Source organism: Notolepis coatsorum (genome assembly GCF_963971535.1).
Source record: "Notolepis coatsorum genome assembly, chromosome: 2".
In the NCBI taxonomy this organism is placed as follows: Eukaryota; Metazoa; Chordata; class Actinopteri; order Aulopiformes; family Paralepididae; genus Notolepis; species Notolepis coatsorum.
Window position 1 is genome coordinate 196,191,196 of NC_140166.1, and position 26,108 is coordinate 196,217,303.

The 26,108-nt window shown below is 41.7% G+C and overlaps 1 protein-coding gene across 3 annotated transcripts in view; it reads left to right on the forward strand.

Moving 5' to 3' along the window:
• osbpl9 (oxysterol binding protein-like 9) overlaps positions 1-26,108 on the forward strand; it is a 117,203-nt gene that overhangs the window by 50,533 nt on the left and 40,562 nt on the right. For 2 of the 3 annotated variants that reach the window (XM_084308748.1, XM_084308749.1), the window contains exon 4: positions 1,415-1,491. In XM_084308748.1, the coding sequence (XP_084164874.1) occupies positions 1,415-1,491 (77 nt within the window). Of the gene's footprint in view, positions 1-1,414; positions 1,492-24,409; positions 24,560-26,108 lie in introns of those variants that run through there. The other variant, XM_084308750.1, reaches the window with a different exon arrangement.

Genomic DNA, 26,108 nt, shown 5'->3' on the forward strand with positions numbered 1-26,108 from the left:
GACTATTCCATCGGAACAGGGTTGAGTTGGACACGGCAGCAGAGATCAGGATCCAGGTTTGTTTACCCAGGCAGTAAATATCATGAGGGGATGGGACATAGCTGGCTGCAGCTCGCACCTCTGTGGGAAATACAGTGAATAGGCCCTACATGCGATCTACAGACCAGAATATTAGACATGCAATTGAATTCTCTGTGTTGTGTACAGCCTAGGACTGCAGTTTTGTTTTAGTTGAATGGCCCTGCTACTACCTATATGTGCGGTTGTGAATAGACCTAAACAACATTCGCACCAGTATTCTTTTCCTCTGTCTCGCTGCGATAGGTGCTAGCTGAGTGAAGCGAGAGGTGCTAGCTGAGTGGATTGGCCCGGGCCTCGGTTGTCTTTAATGTCTTTAAAAGCTTTGCTGCCACAGCGCTGCTCAGCCTCTCGTCTCTCCTAGACCAGCCCATCCATCTAGCATGCAGGCTGTTCACATGAAGAATGACTCTCACAGGAAACGGGGAGCCTACTCAATTGCGCTGACTTGAGTTTTTTTACTTTACAGATTTCGTAGACTAGCTTAAAGGTATTTTTGGTTTCCTTGTTTGACTATTGGTGCCTGCTTGTCATGCGCTTTTGTTGTGATTCCAGTGCAGGAGAAGCAAGTTGTAACATTACTTGCTCCATTCCAGGATGTAGAGCCTTAACTTTAATTTGATGCCTTAATGTATTCTTTCTGTCTTTCTATGTGTAGGCTTTTTCTCTGTGTGTCTTTGTATGCCTATGACATTTAGAGGTGTATCTGTGGCTCTGCCAGTCTGTGTGTGTGTGTGTGTGTGTGTGTGTGTATTGTAGATGTCAGGGGTTTGTGGTCTGGTCACTGTTTAATGTCACCGGCAGGCTGTTTGTTCTGTTTCTTTGCTCTGAGGGTGCAGCCTGGCCCAGCGTAGGAACCAGTCTAGCTGCCCTGTCCTGCCTCATCCTTTAGCTCATTTACCCTGACCATAGAATACGCCCACCCCCAAATCTGATCAATGACCATATAACGTTTCTTTCTCATGGAGATATGTGTTAACTTACACCTAAATGGATGTTGTGATAAATGTAGGCTGCACCTCTGCTCTGGCAGTTCAAGCTCTCATGATACAAACCATATTCAAAATAGTTCTGGTGGGGGTAAATCAACTGACTGACTACTTTGTAAAATTGCGTCTTTGGGATTATTATTTTGTGTGTGGTAGGTACTACTACTAGGTAGCGAACTGGGCAGATGAATACAAACGTGATATCAGTGCTTGGACGTAATGACGGTGTGCTGTTGCTGTGCTCTTGCCCTGTAATGAGAGGCTGTTGCTGCTGCCAGTGGTAGACTGCTCAGTGGAAAACATGGCTCACTGGGTGTGTTCTGTGTGCTTCTCTCTCTCTCTCTCAGCCCGGGATGCAGATGAGCGGGAGAAGTGGATCCACGCCTTAGAAGGAACTATTCTCCGCCACACCCTTCAACTCAGGGTAAGTACACTAACCCTCTGCTCGTTAGGGGTGGGGGGTAAGTACACTAACCCTCTGCTTGTTAGGGGTGGGGGGTAAGTACACTAACCCTCTGCTCGTTAGGGGTGGGGGGTAAGTACACTAACCCTCTGCTCGGTGGGGGTGGAGGGTAAGTATTCTATTTAGTTTTTTTGCTTTAGCTTTCGGGGGCAGAATATTGGAACTTATAATAATTAATTTGATTTATATATCGCTTTTCAAGAACCCAAAGACGCTGACTTATGACAGTACTGTGAAACGGCACGTGTCATCATTTGAACCACTGTTTATGTATGTTTTAACCTAGCCACAACAGCGCCCCAGCTTGCTTGCTAGATGGGGTTGTTAGTCAACATGCTCTGTACTACCCGGACCCGATCACAAAACAAATGTTGGTGCCGCAACTTATGCATAACGACCATCAATCGCCCCTTTTGTGGTCGTGAAAGTTGCAGAACACTTTTCTCTTACCTACCTGCAGTAAGCAGAACAGCATCATGTCAAAAGCTAAATGCTTAGACGTGCCAATTCATTTTCTTTATTTCACACCGGTGTGATTTTCAAGATTTGTTTAAAGGTTACAACAACATGTGTATATTGTCCATCCAAGTATCAAAGTCCCACATTTAATCTGCTGCGTAAAATAACCTGCTTTTGTTTGGTTTGAGCATCTCTCTCTCTCTCTCTCTCCCCCTCTCTCTCTCTCTCATATCTCATCTCATCTATCACCCACTGTTCTGGCCCCCTGTGGCTCAGTCAGGGTTAGAAAAAAATAAAATAAATCCAGGGCTTTTTTTGCCCCCCTTAACACTTTCAGAGCCCTTGCTTAACCTTGATTTACCGGTTGAATGCCCACCATCCACTTCAATGTTAGCGTTAAAAACGCCTAATCTATGTTTTAAATTATGGCTGTGTCTAATCTGCCCGTTGCTTATCAATGACTCATTTTCCAGTCAACATTGTCGAAGCGGATTGTTTTTTTATCGGTTCATTTCCGTTTTATAGCATTTTGAAAAGCCCTCGTTTTCAAGGGGGAAAAAAAGAATCCGTGATAAACGCCCTGTTCTGTAATATTCTAGAACGTTGTAATTTTTCGGCCTATTTATGAATCGTTTTCAAATAAACGCCAGATTATCGATAGTATATGTGTACGTATGCACGCTGGTGCCACGAGCTGAAAATCTATTATCTTAGTTCCTGATCGCTCACACAGTCAAACAGCCATATCACATATAGGGGAAAAGCTTATATCTCCGTGAAAACAGGTCTGATTATCCTAAGACTGGTAAAATAGATTCCTTACCTGAGATCAGATGGATTATTCCAATTCCTGATCGCCATTCCAAAAATCGATCCTTTTATTGATCCAACGCGTATACTGTAAAACACATATTACACGCTGTGCTGAGGGTCCACAATGAATCTGATCGGCTCCGGTTACATGTGTGAGAAGTAAAATGTGGATTCCGGAGTTTTTTTTTCTCATCCATTTTCAGTCCAATCCAAAAGGTTGCATTACCATCTGGGAGACGATAGGCGCCGCTTTTTCACATCTGAGCGCCTGGTGGAGCTGGTTTACCAACGGTAGACTCGGTTGATGAAATATGAATTCAGATCGCTAATAAATTAAAAAAAAATCACAAGAATTCTCGTGATGGGCATTCAGGGGGCGGGCTGATAACCCGAGATATCTCGTGATGGGCATTCAAAGTGTTAACAAACTATTTATTACATGCATATTATACTGTGCGTGTGCATACTAAGGGATAAACATCTGTGCAAATAGCACATACCACCAAAATCACAAATTGGCCCATGCCTAGACGCAAAGGATATCTGTTGTCAAGCTGCTTTTGTATGTTGTAGTCTTGTCACGATACCAACATTTTGATTTTGATACAGATCGGAAAGGCAATGGAATATATTATTAGATGACAGAACATGGAAAATTCTGTATACAATTATTTAATTAATTATAATTGAAACGCTATTGAATAATAGTTAATTAATAGTTAATACAATTATTCTGTTACAGCTACAACTGAGCTATAATTTATACGTATAGCTACTGTCCATCAATGTCTTCCTTTTGAATGAAATATGTTCAGGAGAGAGAGATGTAGAGAGGGAGAGGGAGAGAGAGCGAGACACACACACAGATAGACACAGATATTCTCAGCCCCCCTTTCCTCTGAGCATTCCCAGTGATGGCTTACTATGTGCGTGTGTGTATGTACGGGTGCAAACGGGAACGGGACACACATCTGTGCAATAGCACACACCCGTCACATAGGGATGGGAATCGAAAACCGGTTCCCGTTGGGAGCCGGTTCCTAATTATCCGATTCCTGGAATCGCATGCCTCCGTGACTATCGATTCCCTTATCGCTGCCAGGTTTTTCCTACAGTTGCGCATAACGTTAGCGCCACGCATGTAGCCATGGCAGACTATTTGATTCCTTAAGGGCTCGAAATTGCCTGGGTTTTGGTCATATGCTCCCGAAATGCTCCCGCTGTTTGGCTGCTTCTATGTGCAGTGAAACTACTCTAATGTTTTAGAACCTAGTCATTGATTTAATTCAGGGTAAGCTAAGATTAGCCGCGGAGCTAGCGCTAGCTAACGCGAGCTAACGCTAGCTAATCAAGCTCACAAAACTCACAGAGAGAGAAACAGCTGACAGCAGGTAGTACAAATACAATAAAAAGGGGGTGGGGGCTGTTGTGTAAACCTTGTACTCTTTAGTTCACATATAATAAGAGACGGAGAGCGTGTGACGATCACGTTGACTGTTGTTTACTAGTCTGTAAGCCAGGAAGTACTGTGCAACATACAAACATGTCCGTGTAGCAACACAAGCCAATACCTTACAGGGTGTGTGTGTGTGTGTGTGTGTGTGTGTGTGTGTGTGTGTGTGTGTGTGTGTGTGTGTGTGTGTGTGTGTGTGTGTGTGTGTGTGTGTGTGTGTGTGTGTGGAACTGTAGTTACATTCAACAGGTCGTTATTCAATAGATGAAATTAGTTTAAGAATAAAAGAAAATAAATGTTCTTTAAAGGAAAACTCCAACATTTTGGGAAATTAGCTTATTTAACATCTTCCCTGGAGTTAGACAAGAAGATGCATACCTTTTTTGTCTCTGTGCGTGCATTTAGCTTTGGGAACAGTCGCTCCGTTAGCGTAGCTTAGCTTCATCACTGGAAGTGGGGGGGGGGGGGGGGGGGGGCGGGCGGAGCCTGACGTTCCCTACAGGGTCTTACAGTCACCAAATACAACTCAAAAACGTTCCTGTAAACATGTTGTGACCTGTGTATTCACCACGTGGAGAAATAAAAAATAATTAAATTAGACAATTTCGTTTTATAAGCAAATATACTCTGAACAATTTTTTGCCTAACCACTCGAGTCTCTGGGCGCAGTCAGTGGTTTCAACGTGAAGCCGTGTTTGTTGATATTCTCATTCTTTCAAAGGATCCGAACCGATTGAAGTTTATGGATACCATGACTTAAAATCCTCTTACCTTGACGATTAAAAGCCTCCCCAATTTAGAAAACAGTAATCCAATGGCTGGTATTGATAATATAATACTAACTACTGCACGCTTTGAGCTAACCGGAGCTAACACAGAACAGGATGGTAAAGCAAATATAATGACTTCCTTTCTGGGGTTTTCAAAATAAAAGTGCGACGTTTATAGCAGCGGAAAACGTTTATTTTGTACATTATCTAACGTTAACACGAACCTAAACTAACTTTAGGTTAGTTGTAACGTTAGTTTAGGTTCGTGTTAACGTTGGATACTGTACAAAATAAACGTTTTCCACTGCTATAAACGTCGCACTTTTATTTCCTTTAACACTTTTAGTGCCACGGACGACATATCTCGTTGTATTAGGCCCCCCACTGAGTGCCCACGACGACAAATATCGTTTTTTTTATATACCTTTTTTTTATCAACTTTTTCTCCCATTTTCTATTTTTCTCCCATCCCAATTTCGTATCGTCCAATTCTACCCTCCCCTGTCTCGAATGTTGTTAGGCCATGCCTCCCACAAGCCAGCTGCAATGTGGACTAAACCTTGCATCACGTGTCCTCTCCGGTACTCGAGGAAGCAGCAGTCTCATATTTTCACCTGCACAGCGCAATCTCTCAGCGTCGGGTCTGCGTTTTCGAGGGCACGCCGCCCCCGTCGCTTCCTGATTCTGCTGCGCAGGCGCGCCAACCGACCTGTAGGAGTCGCTGTCCACAACGTCCGATCCCCACCCATCAGCTTCCCACCCCCTAATACTGCCAATTGTATTAGTATGAACGACCAGCCAAGCTGATAGCAACGCGGAGAGCTGGTCTCGAACCCAGCGTCTCCTGCATTGGTGGTGAGCGCCTTGCCCACTGCACCACATAGCCGCCCTGTCGTTTTATTTGTTTATTAGCGATCTGATTTCATATTTCATCAACCGAGTCTCCCGTTGGTACAGCAGTTCCTCCAGCAGTTCAGAATGGAAAAAAAGCGCCCCCTATTGTCTATCCCTGTGTAACTGCAGGTCAGTCGCTTAGGGGATCAGTCGATATGTAGAGGCGGCGCCAGCTGGCTCCTTGAGCTGGCAAGCTGTCTGCTCAACATGGAAGTCATCGCGGGACGGGAATCAGCCTTGAATATATATTCACAGTAGCCAATACTCAATCGATATTTGGAATGGCGATCAGGAATTGGAATGATCTTTTTGGAGAACATCTGATCTGAGGAAAGGAATCTATTTTACCAGTCTTGGGATAATCAGAGTTGTATTCGCTGAGATCTCAGCGTTTCCCCTATGTGTAATGTGGCTGTGATCGCTGATGAGGAAATCAGAGAATCGATTTTTCAGCTCGCGTATCTAGCGTGCATACGTACACATATACTATCGATAATCTAGCGTTTATTTGAAAACGATTCATAATTAGGCCGAAAAATTACAGCGTTTTTGTGTATTCTAGAATATTCCAGTAAACGTCTTTTATCATGGAATCTTTATATATTTCCTTGAAAACGAGGGCTTTTCAAAATGCTATAAAACTAAAATGAACTGATAAAAAAACAATCCGCTTCGACATTGTTGACTGGAAAACGAGTCATTGATAAGCGACGGGCAGATTAGACACATAGCCATAATTTTAAACATAGATTAGGCGTTTTTAACGCTAACATTGAAGTGGATGGTGGGCATTCAACCAGTAAATCAAGGTTAAGCAAGGGCTCTGAAAGTGTTAAGAGACACTTTTACAGTTTTTGTATTTTTCTGACATGGGGGCTCAACAATAAATGACAATCAGAAATGTCAAGTTTTACATGTTGTTATTCTAACCAGCTTAGTTCTGTTGCATTTCCAATTTATTTAGTAAAATTATAAATTTATCAGGAATCGATAAGGGAATCGATAAAGAATCGGATCGATAAGCAGAATCGATAGTGGAATCGTATTGATAAAATCTGATCAATTCCCATCCCTACCGTCACACCACCAAAGTCACTGGCTGGCCCACAGTGACTAACTTCGCTAACGTTATCCGCCTCAGTAACATTAGCTGCCTCGCCGGATTCCTCTTTCTCCTCGTCTCTCTTTTTCTCAAAATAAAAATGAATGGGCTTCATGGCTGGCTGATTCTTTAGCGTTGTCTGATTCTGAATGTATAACTTGCCTATGCCGGTACCGTGACTTTCTGTTCCAGCGCGTACTGTGTTTATCGTTTAATTTCTCTCGTGAAACCAGCCGTGTCACTGCAGGAAACTCTACTGTGATTGGACGTTTATGCGCCTTGTGGAATGTGGGACTTGTAGTTTCTGAACTATTAACAGCGGCGCTTGTAATCTTCACTCGCACACTGCGAGTAAATGATTTTTCCGGTTCGCACACACACAATTATTATTAGGGGCAAATACGAGTGAAATGCTCGCACTGTAGAGCATATATATAATTATATATATAATTAGTAAACTGTCTGAGGCTTTTCTTGCCCCCCTTAACTGATTTTCGAGGGCATTTGGTGAATTTTCAAGTGCATTTTGCCCAAAGCCCCCGTTAATTTCGAACCCTGTGCTCGGTCCTTCTCCCCATCCTGATAAAAAATCTAGCACTCTCTGTTTGTGTCCTCCTTTTATACAGAAGGAGGTCTCTAAAAGTAGTCTGCTTTTATCCTCTATTTAAGTCCCCACCTGTAGAAGGTACCCTACTGCTGACTAAACTGTCCTTTGACCTGAGTGTGTTCTCTGTGTGCCTATTATTGTCCACTTGCAGTGTTGAGCTTGATACAATGGACTATGTATGCTATTGTATATAACAAATATTGTTGATGGTTGACCTTTTTAGAAGAGCCGTTAGAACCTTAGTGCTGAATAATACTTAGTAGAGTAATACTTAACATAATCCCTCACTTGTTTCTACTATAGGACCTTGATCATTATAATTATCTTTGTATATCACAATGAGTCTTAGCTAAATCTACTGGCCACCTGATTTGGTAATAACTCCTATGTTCCTCCATAACTCCTCCATAATATAACCTTTGTATTGAATGGTGTGGATTAAATATTCTCAGGGAAACCTGCTCTGTAATGTTTGTGTAATCTAATAATATGATTTTTGATTTGATTGAGTTTATTTCAACAACAACAACAACAACAACAACAACAACAACAACAACAACAACAACAAACAAACAAGTACAGATATAGCCTCAAGCCGTTCAAATAATACATGTATATAAAGAAAACTAAACACAAAAGTCTAACAAATAATTTTTTAATTTACATATAAATTAATATGATATGTTCTTGCATATAAATTATATCAATTTATCAATTATTCCCCAACATTACTCTCAATTGTTAATTGTTTGAACTCATCCGTTCTTTCCCATCCTATGTGTGTAACATGAAGACATATTGAACACCACAGATGAGGTCAGATGTCATCTAAGATGAACTACCCTCTGTTGGCTTGGTGCTTTAGGAATGTTACAACCTGACACTATAGCAAGAGAGATGGTTACATTGATTCTAGTTGTCTCTACAGGGAATAAATCAAGCTACATTACTAATAAAATATGCATGAAGTTATATAGTAATTCTATGGTGATTTTGGCCATATTTCTCTCTCTCTCCTCTCTCTCTCTCTCTCTCTCTCTCGATGCAATTCAAGTTTAAAGCTGCACTATGTAGTTTGGGGAAATACGTATTAAGCCTCTGAAAACTCGAGATAGCGTGATATCATTAGAACTGAGTTAATATAGTGTCTCAAAACGATACCCAACCCTAGTCACAGATAAATCTCATACAATGTCCCTATGCACTTTCGCAAATTTTCTCTCGTACTCTCAATGTGCACTCGCACACCAAGCACAGCTACTTGATTGTTTTATTATTGTATATAGTCTGGTAAGAAAAACGAATAATACAACTTTGTAAAAAATCCACGTTTATAGCTCCATCTCCAACTTCTCCTGATGAATTTTCATGAAAACTGCCATGTTGTTCTCTGCAGGCAGGTTCATCAAACCAAAGTAAAGCACGAAAAGAAGAACACCGAAGTAAATGTTTTAACTACAGATGGAGCTATAAAAGGCGATTTTTCCAAAGAGACAAGTTTTCCTTTATGCATTTCTTGCCGGACTATATATAATATTAAAGGTCCCCTGTCTTATAAATAGCCTTTTCCAGTGTTTAGCATTGTTTTATAGCAATGGGGGTTTGTATAATTTTTTTTTTTTTAAGTTGAATGCATCAATCTAAAGAGGCTAGATCTATGATGAACTTTGTGCTCAAAATCGACTAGAGCAGGGGTGGCCAACCCATGGCTCGCGAGCCGCATGCAGCTCTTTGCCCGTCAATGTGCAGCTCTTCCATCCATAAAAATAAATAATAATAATTATAAAATTTAAATGGACCATTTGCATGTTCTTGGTATCTGAATCTAGGGACATATATGGATCAGTGTCAGAAATAGTGTGTATGTTACTAGGCTTGAGTAAATTGTAATGAACCAAAGGAGAATATCAATTCTATTAAAAAAAAAAAAAAAAAAAAAAAATATCTTTGACTGTGAATAACACCATGCTAAAATTTACCAGACCTGAATTCTGCCATATTTTTTATAATGTCAATTTCTCCACCATTTTTCATCGTATTGGAACACCGTTTTTTGCAAGACGTTCACGGAAAGGTAGATAAACTAACTGCGTTCTGTTTTATGGCAATAACGTTCAGGTTTGTGGGAGATGATCCCAAAAAATAAGAGAAATAAAAAAGTAAATCCAGAAGTCCGATGATTGACAGGGGCTGGTGTGAGCTGGATAGGATAGTTTTTCGAAATTCGAAAGCCCTGAGTCTCTTCCTTCAAAAGACTACACTCACTTTTGGCTGTGCCACTTCCTCCTGTCAATATGGGCCGGTTTCCGACTCAATGCCCTGTAATTTCTATAATCTTATATTTCACTAATAACAGTTAAAATAATTGGTAAACAAACGTAATGCTGAAAATATACACTTTTACTGTATATCTCTGGCTTAAAAGGTTAACCCTGTGAGGCCCAAATTAAAAAGACATTAGCAACTTCAGAGGCCAGAGGGTGGGACATATAAACACATTTACTATCAAATAGCATTGTGAGGCTGAACAACAGGACCAATTGACTATATATGTGTTTAACATTTTTTAAATAAACATTCATTTTTTAAATGGCTAAAAGTGATTTTGTAATTTTGCAACCATGGGTCTCACAGGGTACTTTTAACCCTGTGAGGCCCAAATAAAAAAGACATTAGCAACTTCAGAGGCCAGAGGGTGAGACCTATAAACACATGAAGGGTGCCGTGACTGAAAAAAAAGGTTGAGAAACGCTGGTATATATAAGGACGCTGTAAAGCGTCCTCCGGCAACTTGAGCATGGCCGGGAATGACGCTTTTAAGCGGACAAGTAAAAATATATATATATTAGGGGTGGAATGGTACGCATTCGAACCGTGTACCAAACAATACACACATGCCCCGAACCGTGGAGGTCGTACCGAACGGTACTCATTCGAACCGTACACCGTTCGGTACGACCTCCACGGTTCGGGGCATGTGTGTATTGTTCGGTTATATAACGTTAGCCTCGAGCTAGGCTAACGTTACGTTAGCTAGCTACGAGCTAACTAACTTTAGCCGCAAGCTAACTAATGTTAGCCGCAAGCTAACCGTGGAAACGCTCACAGAGAAGTGACTCCACGACACCAGTTCGATTAGTGGGGAAGGGGAGTATATTGACGAGGCTTGACAACAGAGGTTCAAAGATAACTGTTTGTGTTCAATAACGAGCCAGGAGACTAGAGCGTGTGTCAACTGCATCTGCAACCCACAACATCCTGGTCCCTGCTGAGACGTACCAACTCCACACACCACTGTGGGGGGGTTTATATTCCCCATTCCCTTGTAACATCTCCTTTTTTTTTAAGATAACAACTTACAACATTCCTTAGTGCAAATTATTATTAATACAAGAAACCCCATAAACGTCCGTATTTAAAACCCTAATAATCTTTTCTGTGACTTTTACTTTTTAATAAAGTCTAGTGCTGGTTGAGCATTATGCATACTTTATGTTGGCCTTTGTCTATAATGTGGCCACAAAAATGGAAAGGTTTAATAATTTTTTGTTTGCACTAAGTTAATACTTTGACAAATGTTGCCTATATTTTTCAGTCAGTTCGGTCTTTGTGTGCCAAACATTATTAAAGGTAAAGCTTTTTTTTTACCAAATAAATTAGAAGCATGTTTAAATCAGCAATGCCCCTCTTGCTGTACCAACATCTCTCCTAGCTCTAACCATCACTGTCAAAATAATGTGCCTGATGTCAAATGGCCTCATTCTTTCAGTTTTTGCATGACTACGTCCTTGAGAATAACTGAAAAGTTGGATTATTTTTAGGCTATATATTTTATGTTGATGTATGGTATTTTGAGTGTTAAATTTGTTTTAAATAAAAAACAACGTTAAAAACCGTAAACCTAAAACCGTGATACGAACCGAACCGTCGATTTTGTGAACCATTCCACCCCTAATATATATATATATATTCCCCAAACGAATAGTAACGTTATTCCATCTGATCAGAAAGTGCCTGTCTCACAGTGTCACACTGGAAACTCTCAATCTCTGTACGTCAATATTACTTGTCCCGGACAAACGGCGAGCGTCTTCTGAGTGCTCGCTTAGTTGACACTGACAGTGGCACGAGACCCTCGAAAATATCAGAATCTTTAATAGAATGTTTAATAAACGTTTTTTTTTGTTACCTGTTGATCTAATGTGCCTATTGTTAAAAGAAATTATTTCAAATAAAAATACAATTTATTTGAATGGTGTTATTTATGGCAATAACAACTATACCGTAATAACAACTATAGGCGTAGACCAGGGTTTAACCCCTGGTCATCAAGAGAGAGGGGAGATGAGAAAGATGTGCTGATGGAGAGTGAAGATGAGCTGGAGGACTGATCATAAAGTATATACCCCACACACACAAATGCACACACACTGTGTTTATGTTATTAAATCTTATTACATGGCGTTTTCACAATCGCCGAAATGCTTGCTTGTGATTGGTCAATAGCGCGCGTCAGAGGTCCGTTATCACACAATAACGGACCTCTGCCAAGCAATAATGACCGCTGTGCGCAGCTGTTCGCAATCAAGCCCACTACAACACTGTATCAGTGCTGCTCAGCATATGCACAGCTGCACTCAGTCATCAGTGCAATCAGACCACAGACCTGCCGACTGCCGATAATAATAATCAATTTATTTGGGCTGACAGAGCCACAGAACAACTGCGTTTGTATTTGATCTCGTCTTGTCGATGGTGTACAATGAATTAGGTATATTTGTTAGTAAGTTAGCCATGTAATAAGCGGGATAATGTATAGCTATACTCGATCATTGTCGCAAAATAATTGACCTTCACTGACGTTTAAAACACCTCGGCTCTGCGCCTCAGTATTTTAAACTCTGTCGGTCAATTATTTTGCGACAATGACCTTGTAGCTATACATTATCCCTTACATAATTGTTCAAATCTCTTGTCGTTTTTATAAATTTTTTAATAGGCCTTTATTTTCACAAGTACATTTCGGACAAGTAAGTTTAGCTTTCAGACAAGTAAAATATCTGAGCCACTTGTCCGAATCTTGAGGTGGAAAAATGCTGCTTTAGAGAACTTGATTAGAAATACAAAACAATTAATAAAAAAATAACTTACAGATGTGTTCCATAGACTCACAGGAATTGTGTAACATTGCCCAAATAGTGAAAGGAATAGCAAGACACGGGACCTTTAAAACAATCAAGTAGCTGTACTTGGTGTGTGAGTGCATGTTGCGAGTTTGAGCTAATAGAGCAAACTCGTAAGTGCATAGGGAAACTGTGTGACGTTGTCTGTGACCCAGACATGCACACACAAGCTGGGACGCTGCTGCCGCTATGATGTTCTAACCTGCAGGGATGTTGGCCTGGTTGGTCCTGTAGCCTGACTCTTATGTCAACATGCAAACAGTCTGATTATTTACATTCTACTGCTACTATGTGCACATGCTGTTCTTAATAAACATAATAATCTACTTGTGGATAGTCAACTGGTTGTTAATGTGGAATATGAATGAATGACTTTTATTTATATAGCACCCTTCACAGCACGAATGCACATGGTGCTTTACACTACAGCTTAGTATATAAAAACAAAAACAAAATCAGAAGTAAATGACAACAGACGGCAGTTAAAAAACAGTGAAACCAGATAAAAAAGTAGAATAAAATAATTACTAATCACTAATTAAAAACAAATCGATCACCCCTTGTTTTTAGCCTGGACCTGGGGACCACCAGGAGGTGCTGATTGGCAGATCTGAGTGAGCGGGTGTTGGTGTAGGGATCAGTGTTAATTTTGGCAGCTATTTTCATTTTAGTTTTAGTCTTAGTCATGCGTCAAGTGCTCCTTTTTAGTTTTAATCATATTTAGTCATCTGCATTTATTTTTCGTTTAGTCAGTTTTAGTCAACTAAATGTCTGAGCATTTTAGTCTTAGTCAGTGTTAGTCTCGATTTTATCTTTTTTATTTTTGTCTAGATTTAGTTGCAGAAAACTTATTTGTCTAGTTTTCGCTAATGAAATTCTATTTATTAAGTATAGTCTAGCCAAAACCCTATCAGCTGATTCACAATAAGTTCAGTAGAAGGCTAGAAGCCCAATAGTAACCAAACATTCCTTGAAATGGTCAATAGATTCAGAAATAGTCGGACATGGAATGGAACATATTCTGATTTAAATTGCTTATTTTTTTTTTAACCAACAAAGCAACATTAGGATAGTGTAAATACACAGTACACACTGATTGCAATTCTCACTGGGACCTACTGTACAAATTTCACACACGTCACAGTCACACACATTCCCTTTTCTCCGCCGAGTCGTACCGTAGATCGCTGACGTCACTTTAAACTTAAAACTTAAAATGGCGGCCCCATCAGAGCATTCGGCTAATAATATTAGCTTAGCGAACCTTCCACGCACTTCTATGTGCATAAAGTGTGGTAACAAAATATCACAGCCCCTAAGACTGGAAGCGTTCTAACTGAGCATGTACCCAACATTATATGAAAAATAAAAAGTCATTACAATGTTTTAGTGCACTTCAAGCGCTAAAGGGATTCATAACAACTTATAGCAGGGTCAATCTCAGTATTAGTACTCGTCTGTTTCTTTTCTTTTCATACAAACATTACCTTTTTAAGTGAACGTGGTCTTGTCCTTGTATCCATGTGTAATGTTGATAGTAGTGGGTGTACACGGATGAAAGAGAGCAAGTCTGTGTCTGGGATATAGGTCCCGACTCCCATGCTATTAGCCTAGCCATCCTCTCAGCCTCCGTCGTCTTAAATGCTATGTTCTTTTGGTAGAACTGTTCGGCTGCCGCAGGAGTGTTGAGAGAGTAGCAGATTCCGTTCTCGTAGTGATGACCGGAGTGCTGGACGTCCCGTGATGATGTCGGGGAGGTTGCGACCCTCTCTGCGCCGCCCCCTGTCTCCGGCTGTCTCGGAGCGATGACCGGAGTGTTGAACGTCCCGTGATTAAGACGGGGAGGACGCGACCCTCTTTGCGTTGCCCCTGTGCCTCAAATAGATTCGCTATCAGCTCTATCTTTAATCTTTCAAAATGTTCAGTTGCGCGGTTAGGTGGCCGAGCGGAGATTGCGTTCGTCACCAGCCCCGGAGCTGTGAGCTCGATTCGCCTGTTCGAATCCAGCTCACAGCTCCGGGGTTGTCACCAGCTTGGCTGGCCGTCTGCACTGATACAATTGGCTGTATCAGAGGGTGGGAGAAGCTGGCGGGGTGGGTCCGGGTCGTTGTAAACAGCGACTCCTACAGTTCGGTCGGGGCGCCTGCTAAGCGCGGATTGGACGTGAGGGGGATAGTGTGGTCCTCCCACACGCTACGCCCTCTCAATGAGAATCCGCGCTGCCAGGTGAAAAGAAGCGGTGATTGGCTGGACGTGTGTCGGAGGAAGCACGTGGTAGCCTCCACTCTCCCAGATGATCTGACTGTGGGGGGTAAGTGCGCAGTGATCAGGAAGGGACTGGGAATTGGCATACGACTAACATTGGGATGGGAGAAAATCGGAGGAAAATGGAGGGGGGAAAAGACCAATAAAAAAAAAAAAAAAAATGTTCAGTTGCTATTGCATGCACTCATCTGTGTTTCACTACACACATGAGTTCATGCTTACCAACTGTTAGTCTGCAACACTACTATCACCGACATCTAAGAAGGGAGATCCCGCCTTGAATGGCCCTTCTAAGGTTTCTCTCCTCCACACTGCCTATGGAGCATTTTTTCCCTATTGTTAGGTTTTAGTGAGTTTTTCCTTACCTTCGCGTGGGGTATGTCTGGGAGTGCTTGCATTCATTCATTTATTTGCATTTATTTTAAATTTGTTGGACCTTATGGTGTTCTTGTTTTGTTCTTGACTTATTGTTATGTTTCTTCTTGACTTGTTTAAAGAAGACGTGTCCGGCCCATGGGGACATTAACGTGTGTTGTCGGGCCTTACAAATAAATTTGATTTGATTTTGATTTGATGGTTATTGGTATAAGCTGTAGTCACGAGAGACCTGGGACGCGTTTTTTTAGCCTCACGTATGTAGCTTGGCTTTTAGCCATAAACGCTGCAGAGCTTAACCCGGAAAACGGAAATGGGAAATGCTGAAATAATAACGTGATGAATTATTCTAAAAGTTTTAATTATTTTGTCTCATCTTTTAACATAAATTAAAAGAGAATTCGTCATGGTTTTTCTAAATTACATTTTTGTGTCCTCAGTTGTGATCAACGATATTTAATTAACTATTTAGTCACGTTAGTGTCACATGGTCTTCAATAACGTGACGTCACGTCTCGTTGTCGTCATGAAAAAAAACATCTTTCGTCCTAATTTTCGTTGACAAAATTAACACTGGTAGGGATGGATGAGTTCAGTGATGTAGATAGGGGCCTGACCGTGGAGTGCTCTGAAAGTAAAAGTGAGGACTTTGAAGTGAATTCTATAGTGTACCGGGAGCCAGTGCAGGGATACATTTTTATATATTTTTGACCTTGTGAGTAGCCTGGCTGCAGAATTTTGGACCATTTGTAATTTGTCTGTGGATGATTTGGTGAGACGGGTGAAAAGTTGCAGTAAGTCTAGAGGAAATAAAAGCATGCACGGACAGTTCTAGTTCAGAGTGAGATATGATGGTGCGTAGTTTTGCAATATTTCTGAGGTGAAAAAAGCAGGTGCGTGTGAGTGTTTTGACATGTTTGTCTAGGTTCATGGCCTGGTCGAAGACAACACCCAGGTTTCTCAGGTGGGGACGTATGTTGTCTTTAAGGGACCCCAAGTGAGTGGCCACTCTATAGACTCTAATAGGCTTTCACATGACTCAAATTTGAATGTATTTTTGAATGCCAGCTAGAAAAAACTGCACCAATAGTTGAGATTACTGCAAATTAATTAAATTAAAGCTGCAATGATTATTTTCTTAGTATTTCTTCTATATATTTTATAAAACTTCTTATAACCACCTGCCATCAGAAGGTCTTGTTGAGTGAGAGTTATTTGTAAAGCCTGAAATCACAAGTTAATGTCCCCATGGGCCGGACACGTTTTCTATTTTTTGATCCACTTTTTCTCCCATTTTCTATATTTTCTCCCATCCCAATTTCGTATCATCCAATTCAACCCTCCCCTGTCACGAACGCTGTTTCTTGCCTCCCACAAGCCGGCTGCAATGTGGACTAAGTCATACATAGCACAAGTCCCCTCCGGTACTTGAGGTAACAGCAGTCGCATCTTTTCACCTGCGCAGCTCGATCTCTCAGTGGCGAGGAGTAACGCGTGGGAGGCTCACGCTGCCCCCGACACTTCCTGATTCTACTGCGCAGGCGCACCAACCGACCTGTATGAGTCGCTGTCCACAACGCCCGATCCCCACCCATCAGTTTCCCACCCCCTAATACGGCCAATGTGTATTAGTACAGACGGCCAGCTAAACTGAAAGCAATGTGGAGCGCTGGGCTCGAACAGGCAAGCCCAGCGTCTCCGTCATTCGTGGCGAGCGCCTTGCCCACTACGCCACGTAGCCGCCCGGGCCGGACACGTTTTCTTTAAACAAGTCAAGAAGAAACATCACAATAAATCAAGAACAAAAAACCCACCATGAAATCCAAAATAAATGTAAAATAAATAAATGCAACACATACCCAGACATACCCCAGCGAAGGTAAGGAAAAACTCACTAAAAACCAAGCATTAGGAAAAAAGCACCAGAGGCAATGTGGAGGAGAGAAACCTTAGAAGGGCCATTCAAGGGGGGATCCCCCTTCTTGGATGTCGGTGATAGGAGTGTTACTATGGGTGATCGATGGGTGGAGAATAAAACAGGCAAAATAGTTGGTATGTATGTACATATATGTGTAATAAAACACATATGTACATGCAATAGCAACTGGGGTACATAAGAAAATTTTTCAAAGATTTAAATAGAATAGAGCTAAGAACAACAACAAAAGAGAAAGCATAAGGAAACGAGCACTAGTATGAAAATAGGATAAAGGAAAAATGTCAAAGCTCTCAGCTCAAAATATCAGTTATATTCCGTTTGGACATGAGTATCAGTCATGGTGTCCTACTTCATAAACCTTGCGCTACCAGCGGCAAGCTGTTGTTATTCCATCATTCCTTTTCTTTGTTGACCAAACCATGGCCCGCGCTTTGTTTTATAATAAAAAGTAGCATTTTCAATCAATATTGTGCTGTCAGAACAGTATGTTTGTATGTCTCTATTGAGCCCACAATAAAGTCAGGCCTACAATTTTACACATTTTACACATTTCTAAAATGTTTTTGTTATTGAGTCGACTTTTTAACTCGCAGCAATGCTGATTTAATTTGCACCCAATATCTCTCATATTGCACGACTCCAAACCGTTTTGCACACATTCACTTCGTTTTAGTATTGATATTTAATGAGTTTGACTGTGTCCTCCGGTGATGTCATCGGAGGACACTGTACCCTTGTGTTGTGTTAATTACAGCTAAATTAAATCATGTAGATGAAAAAGTAGCAATAGGGATTGCTATTTTTCATGTCCATAATTTCATTGAGCTGTAATTAACACAACACAAGGATTCAGTGCCTTCCAATGACATCATCACTGGAGGACATATTCAAACTCATTAACGCAATTACTGTCAGACTAATTTAACACATTGAGTGCCACGCCCCTTTGACCATATATGGGCTAGAGTGCCAGCACTGAAGTCAATGGGAGGTCGGGGAAATTTGCGAAGGCTTAAACTATATCTTAAATTATGGCTATGGGTCTAAAACACCCCTCGCTTATCAATGACTTGCTTGCAGTCAACATGTACGAAACTGATTGTTTTTTCATTGGTACATTTCCGTTTTATACCGTTTTGAATAGGGATGCCCCGATCACGTTTTTTGATACCGATCACCGATACAGATCGTTTTTGGTTTTATATAAAAAAAAATCATTTATATATTATTATTTTCTTTTTTTATAAAATATATATATTATATAATCATACTTGTAGTTGTATTATCTGCGAGACATCGCCACCACGCAACAAGTCAAAATGCTCGCTATCTGCAAACAGCTCCACTGGCTGTGTGTACTCGAGTAGCCTCCAGCTACAGCCAGGATTCTCCGGCGCTGCAGCTGGACCCTATTTGTATACTCTGCTTTGGTCAAATCACATTCAGCATGCCCTCATGCGATGCAAGCCAGGGGCTTGAATATGCATCGAATCAATGTTATAAGACATTGATATCAGGAGCTATCTGTAGCTACTGCTAGCCGGCTAGATAATGCTAAGACAATGCCTCAGTGAACTATTTAGTTTACTGGGACATTTCATATAGAGCTAACGTGAGCTAACGTTGGCTACCGAGCTAACGGAGGTATCATGCACTCGACTATTGCTGGAGCATTTGTTGATATCAGCAGCTATCAGTAGCTAGCCAGCTAGATAACATTAGACAATGCATCATGTATTAAACTAGAAGTGAATAGTTGACTGGGTCATTTAGTTTAAACAGTAACGTTAGCTAGGTAGCTAACGTTAGCTCACGGAGGTCTCATGCACTAGAGCAGACTATTGCCGGAGGCAATAGGAGCCTCTGTTGACACGGGGAGGGGCAGGGGAGGAGGGGGAGGGGCCGTGCGCTGCAGCTCTGTGTGCTTGAGAGAGAAGTCAGCGAGTGAGATCTCCGCTAAGAATTGGATCATGTTTTTCGATCGGTTTTCACGATCGGCGAAAATAAAGCATTATCGGAATTCACCAATCTCATATTTATACTGAATATCGGCTGATACCGATCGCTGGCCGTTCGATCGGGGCATCCCTAGTTTTGAATACGAGTATAGTTTTGGAGAGTTCTAGTAATTCCAGAGAAATTCCGCGATAATAGATCTTTAGTGGAATACACAAAACACGTTGTCATTTTTCGGCTGATTTATGAATAGTTTTCAAATAAACGCTAGATTATCGATAGTATATGTGTACTTATGTGTACTTACTAGAGAAGCGGGCTGAAAAATCTATTATCCATCAATCTATTATCCATGACATTTCATATAGAGCTAACGTGAGCTAACGTTGGCTACCAAGCTAACGGAGGTATCATGCACTCGACTATTGCTGGAGCATTTGTTGATATCGGCAGCTATCAGTAGCTAGCCAGCTAGATAACGTTAGACAATGCATCATGTATTAAACTAAAAGTGAATAGTTGACTGGGTCATTTAGTTTAAACAGTAACGTTAGCTAGGTAGCTAACGTTAGCTCACGGAGGTCTCATGCACTAGAGCAGACTATTGCCGGAGGCAATAGGAGCCTCTGTGTTGACACGGGTAAGGGAGGGGCAGGGGAGGAGGGGGAGGGGCCGTGCGCTGCAGCTCTGTGCTTGAGAGAGAAGTCAGCGATTGAGATCTCCGCTAAGAATTGGATCATGTTTTTCGATCGGTTTTCACAATCTGCGAAAATAAAGCATTATCGGAATTCACCGATCTCATATTTATATTGAATATCGGCCGATACCGATCGCTGGCCGATCGATCGGGGCATCCCTAGTTTTGAATACGAGTATAGTTTTGGAGAGTTCTAGTAATTCCAGAGGAATTCCGCGATAATAGCTCTTTAGTGGAATACACAAAACACATTGTAATTTTTCGGCTGATTTATGAATAGTTTTCAAATAAACGCTAGATTATCGATAGTATATGTGTACTTATGTGTACTTACTAGAGAAGCGGGCTGAAAAATCTATTATCCATGACCTGGTCAGCGCTAATGTCATACACACACACACACACACAGACACGCTGAGAAAAAAACATCTGATTAATACTAGTAAAATAGAGTCCTTACCTCACATCAGATGTTTTGCAAAAAGATTAATCCAATTCCTGATCGCCATTCCAAATATTGATCCAACGTTATAGTCCGAAACACATAATCGACGCTGCTCTGAGGGTCCTCAGTCAATCTGGTAACACGATACTGCACTGCCAGAGAAGGGAAAACCCCGGACCGGACTTTTTTTCTGATGCACACCCCCAGCCAATCCAATCCAATGATGTGCATTACCATCCGGGAGACGATAGACGGCGGTATTTGCCCTTTTCGAGCTCGGACACATTCACAATGATAACGTCAGGCTGGATGGATGAAAAATGTATGGATATCGCTAATAAAAGAAATAACGATTAAAAGACGAGAACTCGTCATTGGCACTCAATGTGTTAATGTGTGCAAAACTGTTCAACTGCTTCAAAAACAATTATTATGTTGTGGTACTTGTACAGCACTTTGTTCAACTTTGTCAGTGCTGTAAAGTTTAAATCTTAGACAACGAAACACTTTTTTGCTTTCATGAAATATTGTAAGCCGTCATTTGAGGCTTTATAAAAGCAGCACAATGAACACAAATCTGTCAGTGCCGAGTCCGACCTCATCTTAAATAACAAACCGCATTGCTTGTTGTAATTAACAAAGAGAGGGAGAGTTGATTTTGCAAAAGAAAAGAAAAAATTATTCATATATATATATACCGGTATATATGTTTTTTTTATTTTATTTTTTCATATTCGAATCCCATGCCCATCGAACGAAGCTTCGAAGTATTTAAGACAGCCCTAGTGAGCTCACATTATGTCAATTGTATTAGGCCATTCCAAACATGACTAATTTCATGGTTCTGAATAAGAATCTGGCGATATCATATAGGGGTGATTGAATATATTGCAATATTATAAGTAATTAAACAGACAGACCATGTATCTTTATCGGCTACAAGGTTGATAGTATACTGACATTATATATGTATGGTTTTTAATTAAAAGCCTGGAAAATATCCCAATACTGGAAATCACATATCGATACAATATCGTGGACTCCAGTATCATGATACACACCAGTGTTTCCCTTATATGCATTCAGCAGCGGCGCTGCTGAATTAGGACCGCCGCTGCTATGAACTAGACTATTCAAAAAAATCTCCTTTAAATTTTTTTTTTTTAATCATTTCATTTGGGCTGTGGGGGGTGCTTAATGTAAAAGACTGACCTGAGGAGAAGGCTGCAGGGAGACCATCTGGCTGCTTGTATGCGTCTCAGCCTCAATGGGCATTGGGCCCCCTACCAGTGAATTCCCCACCAAAGAGCCCTGGAGCTTTTCTTTCAAAAGCCCAGGAAAATGAAATGCTCTAAGGCAGAATGTAGCCTATGCCACTGAGACTTCTTAGGTGTAAAGTGCTGTTGTAGTGTTATGATTTGTGTATGTTAGACAGTTAGTATGTTAGTATTTATATTATCTATTAAATCATCTATATCTATGTTCAATACAAATAGTGTACAAGTGTTGAGGCATGTCATTAATCTTGACATTTACTTTGATTACAACTACACTGCAAAAAAAGAAATCTTATCAAGTGAAAATATCTTGTATTTGGTACAATATGTCTATATTGAGTAGAATTATCTTGAATTATCTTATCCCACTGGCAGATAATTTAGCTTTTTTCTGATTTTGGTCAATTTAAACAAGATTAACATTTTCTTAAAACAAGATTAAATTGACAAATCAAGAAAAAAATAAGCAAAATTATCTGTGGAATAAGATAATTCAAGATAATTCTACTCAATATTGGACTTATTGTACCAAATACAAGATATTTTCACTTGATAAGATTTCTTTTTTTGCAGTGTATAAATATGCAGCTACCTGGGCCTTGTGGGAGAAATGTTCCCGGAGTAATCAAATGTAGACGGTCAGGTAGGCTTGAACAAACATGGGTTTAATACACCAAAAGTAGATTCAGGTAAATCAAAGTTACAGCTGGATGACTCAGGGTGGACACTGGCCGGGTGTATCCAACTGAGCTCCCGATCGATGATATTGGGTACATTATATACAAGAGAAGTGAGAGGTGTGTCCCTTGTGAGTGGTCGGACTGGAAGGGTGGGTGGTTGGTCTGTTCTGGGGGGGTTTCGGGTCCATGAAGGGGGGGGTGATGTGTTTCGGGGTGGTTTGTCTGGAATGGTGAGTTGTGTGGTTTGTTCTGCTCCGTGGAGGGGGGCTTGGGGTGGTGACAGGGGGGTGGGGTTGAAGGTTAGACAGGTAGATATAACTTGGATATTGGGGGACAATGGGCTCTGTCAGGGAGGGGTTAATTACAATTTGGGGTGGTGGGGGGGAATCCAGTTCTACCACAGCCTCCAGAGCACTTCTAGTGTCAGCGGACACACCAAAAACATCCTAGCAAATTCACACGCACATGACTCCATGAACATCCTATCTTGAACAATTCTAAGGTAGTTTTAAGTTATTTCTCTGGCAGCGTGCGCTAATATGGATTCCGGCGGCACGTGCGCACGCACAAATATGGATTCCGACAGAGTGCGCGCAGCACAGCACCGCTGTTGAATTTTTTTTCATGGGAAACACTGCACACACTCCTACTTCTGAAGGACCATGGCCAGTTAATTGTCATTGACCCATTCTCGTGTTTTATATATAATTTAAGATCACCCCAGTCGTACGACAATACAATATGAGAAATATAATACAACATATTATTATAATTATGTACGCAGTGTTGCTTCTGTCACTGTGACTTCCTGCGTCTCCCTGTGGTAAAGCATCTGATCTCATCAGCACCACTAGTCAACAGCAGGGCAGTTGAGGGTTAATGAGTCATTTGAGTAAAAATCAAATGTATCTGATACCTGGTAGTGGTAACCTACTCTATGGCCACTGCAGTAGAAAGGCTGTAAAGAAGTGATGAGGATGATGATGAGTGTGTTATTAGATTTAGAGAAGAGATACTTGTTATTAGTTTTAGGGAACGAGTGTTGCCATAGGGAGTTGGAGATTCAGTCGTGGCTCGTTTCTCATTGATTTTCTATTCTATCTGTTGAGTTGAGTTGTTAATGAAAGCAGCACAGCTGTTGTCAGGTCTTGTTGCTCTTATAGATGGTTTCACGGGAATTCTGTTACTAGGAAACAGTTTGGACCCAAGTGTATTTCCTGGCAGTTATATTACCTTAGCAAACATTGCAACAGGAAATTAACTTGGGTCTGCTGATGAAACCGTCCATTAGTTTCTCTGTGGTTTACTGGTCTATTATAACTCTTCTCCTGCCCCGCCCTTCATCCCCCTTTCCCTGTATCTGCCTCTTTTCCCCCTTTTCTCCTCTCTCTCTCTCTCTCTCTCTCTCTCTCTCTCGTGCACGCTCTATCCCTCCTTCCCTCTTTGCCATACCTTCCCTCTCTGTAACAAATCATGCTGACAGGCAGGCTGCATGTGCCTGCTTGCTTTAAAACACACACACACACACACACACCATGTCAGCATGCTGCTGTCATAGCATCATATGACGCACAAGTAGCCAATCGCAGCCGCGCTTACTCTATCAGCCAGACATCTGCCTCAGCCAACCACAGCAGCTGTTGATGCTTTGGTCCCAGCCAGTACTGTGGCTGCTGCTTTGTGTTTTTCCTATTGCCTGCATGAGAGGAAGTGTGTGTTCCCTGCCAGGGGAGGGTCCAGGATTAACTGGGCTCTGTCTGCCCTCATACCAACGCTCAGCTGATGCTGCTGCCGCTGAAGGAAATACTGGAGCTAGACGAGCTAGCCAGCTAGCTAAACTGTCTGGAGGCTTTTTATGGTGTATATCTTGGAGAGAGGGGGAGAGAGAGAGAGGATAAAGAGTAATTTTCTTCTGTGGGGAGGAGGGGGAGGAGGAGTGGGAGGAGACGAGAGCTTTAAGTTCAGGAGTGGCAGAGAGCAGGAGATTTTGTCGCCGTAGGGAGGGAGGAGAGGAATAAAGGAGAGCAGATCCTGTGTCAGACGTCCAGGGGTTTGGCCTGTTGAGGCAGACAGCGAGGGGTCAACGAGGCATGTCCATCCTGGCAAGGCGTCCTGTAAGTAACACACACACGCACATCACCGCGTCACACCAGGGGGACGCTAGCGGCTGCAGTGCGCTGGGGCAGCACTTATAAACTGGGTCACACTACGTGGAAAGACAAACAGAAAGGAGGAGGAGAGGGGGGTGGGTGTTGTGTGGTGGGCGTGTGAACGGGTGCGTGGGAGACTTGGCAAGCTGCTTAGAATCCCCCTCTACGCCGGACATGGCACTATCTCTTTTGGGTTGAGTGTTTTTCAGGAACTTTGAAGAAGTGAGTATTTGTGCTGGAGTATTTCAGGAACAGTGAAGGAGTTTAGTACTGTGTGAGTAAGTTGAGATTTACTTTTGGCCCATCGCCTCGTTCTTGTCTCTGTTTTCAAAGCTCATCTGCTCAAAACGGAAAGACACTTCCCCTCCCGTCATAATGTGTTGACATGACTCGAATAGTGTTTGCTTCATAATAATGGAACGGAACTTGGAATGGAACTTTTTTTTATTTATTTATTTGCGATGCTCTTTGTTGTTGTCCATGCTTTGTTCCACTCTTGCCATTGGGGCTCCATGTTTAGTTATAGTTTGTCTTCAGTTCACTTCACCCTCTTTGGATTTCCACAGCCAGTTCTGTAGTGCGGTTTGGAAACCGTGCACCATCGAGCCTCCAAGCACCTGTAGATGGCATGCATTTGCCCATACATGCAGTGTTGTGTGAGTCGAAGGGTGAAGTAAAACATTGGTGTAGCATTTCAAAGTTGCCATCGAACGAAAGTCTAATCTTGCTTGTATCCAATTAGGCGAAACACTTTCGTGCCGTATATGAAAGTGTTTTCAGCGCGCAGGTGTTCAAACAATGCCGTTTCACACCGGTGTGAAAGCCTATCCCTGTGGGAGAGACTCATCCTCACACTGATCTGGGTCCAGCTGGGCTGTATTACAATGACTCTGCATATCTCCGCCTGGAAGTGGGCTAATGAACAATGTAGCACAGTTGGCATTTTTTTTATCTCTTAGATTATGTTGCACCCTCATCTTCATATGGACTGTGCTGAACTTACCTACGTATTGAGAGACACCGGAAGATCCGGGGTTTGTTTGATATAAACTTGATCCGTTGCAGCTTTCTCCATATACACACACGCACACAAACACAGGACGCTAACGTTGCAGTATTTTGTATGTTCACCTCTGCCATTTCAGTGACCCCACCAGCTGTATATTGCACTCCCTTTTGACAATGGAATCACACTGCCCCTTTGATCTTTGACGGTAACCGTCTGTAGTGTGATAGTAAAGGGTTAACCTTCTGTAGTGTGGTAGTGAAAGGGTTAAGGACGTTTCTGGAGTCTGATTTTGTTTGTTATGTGAAGTAATTCAGACTTTGAGCTCTATAAACCCAGAGTGGGCTTTTTACAGTTTAAACTTTAGCCAGGACTATCTCGCTGGAGGCCAGTGCTTGTTGTGTTTGGCCTTTGATGGCTTTTCTTCACATCCCTATGAGATCCCCTTCAGGAGGGAAACGGGTCCCCTCCTCCACAAGACACCGCAGGACTCTGCCACGCTGTAAA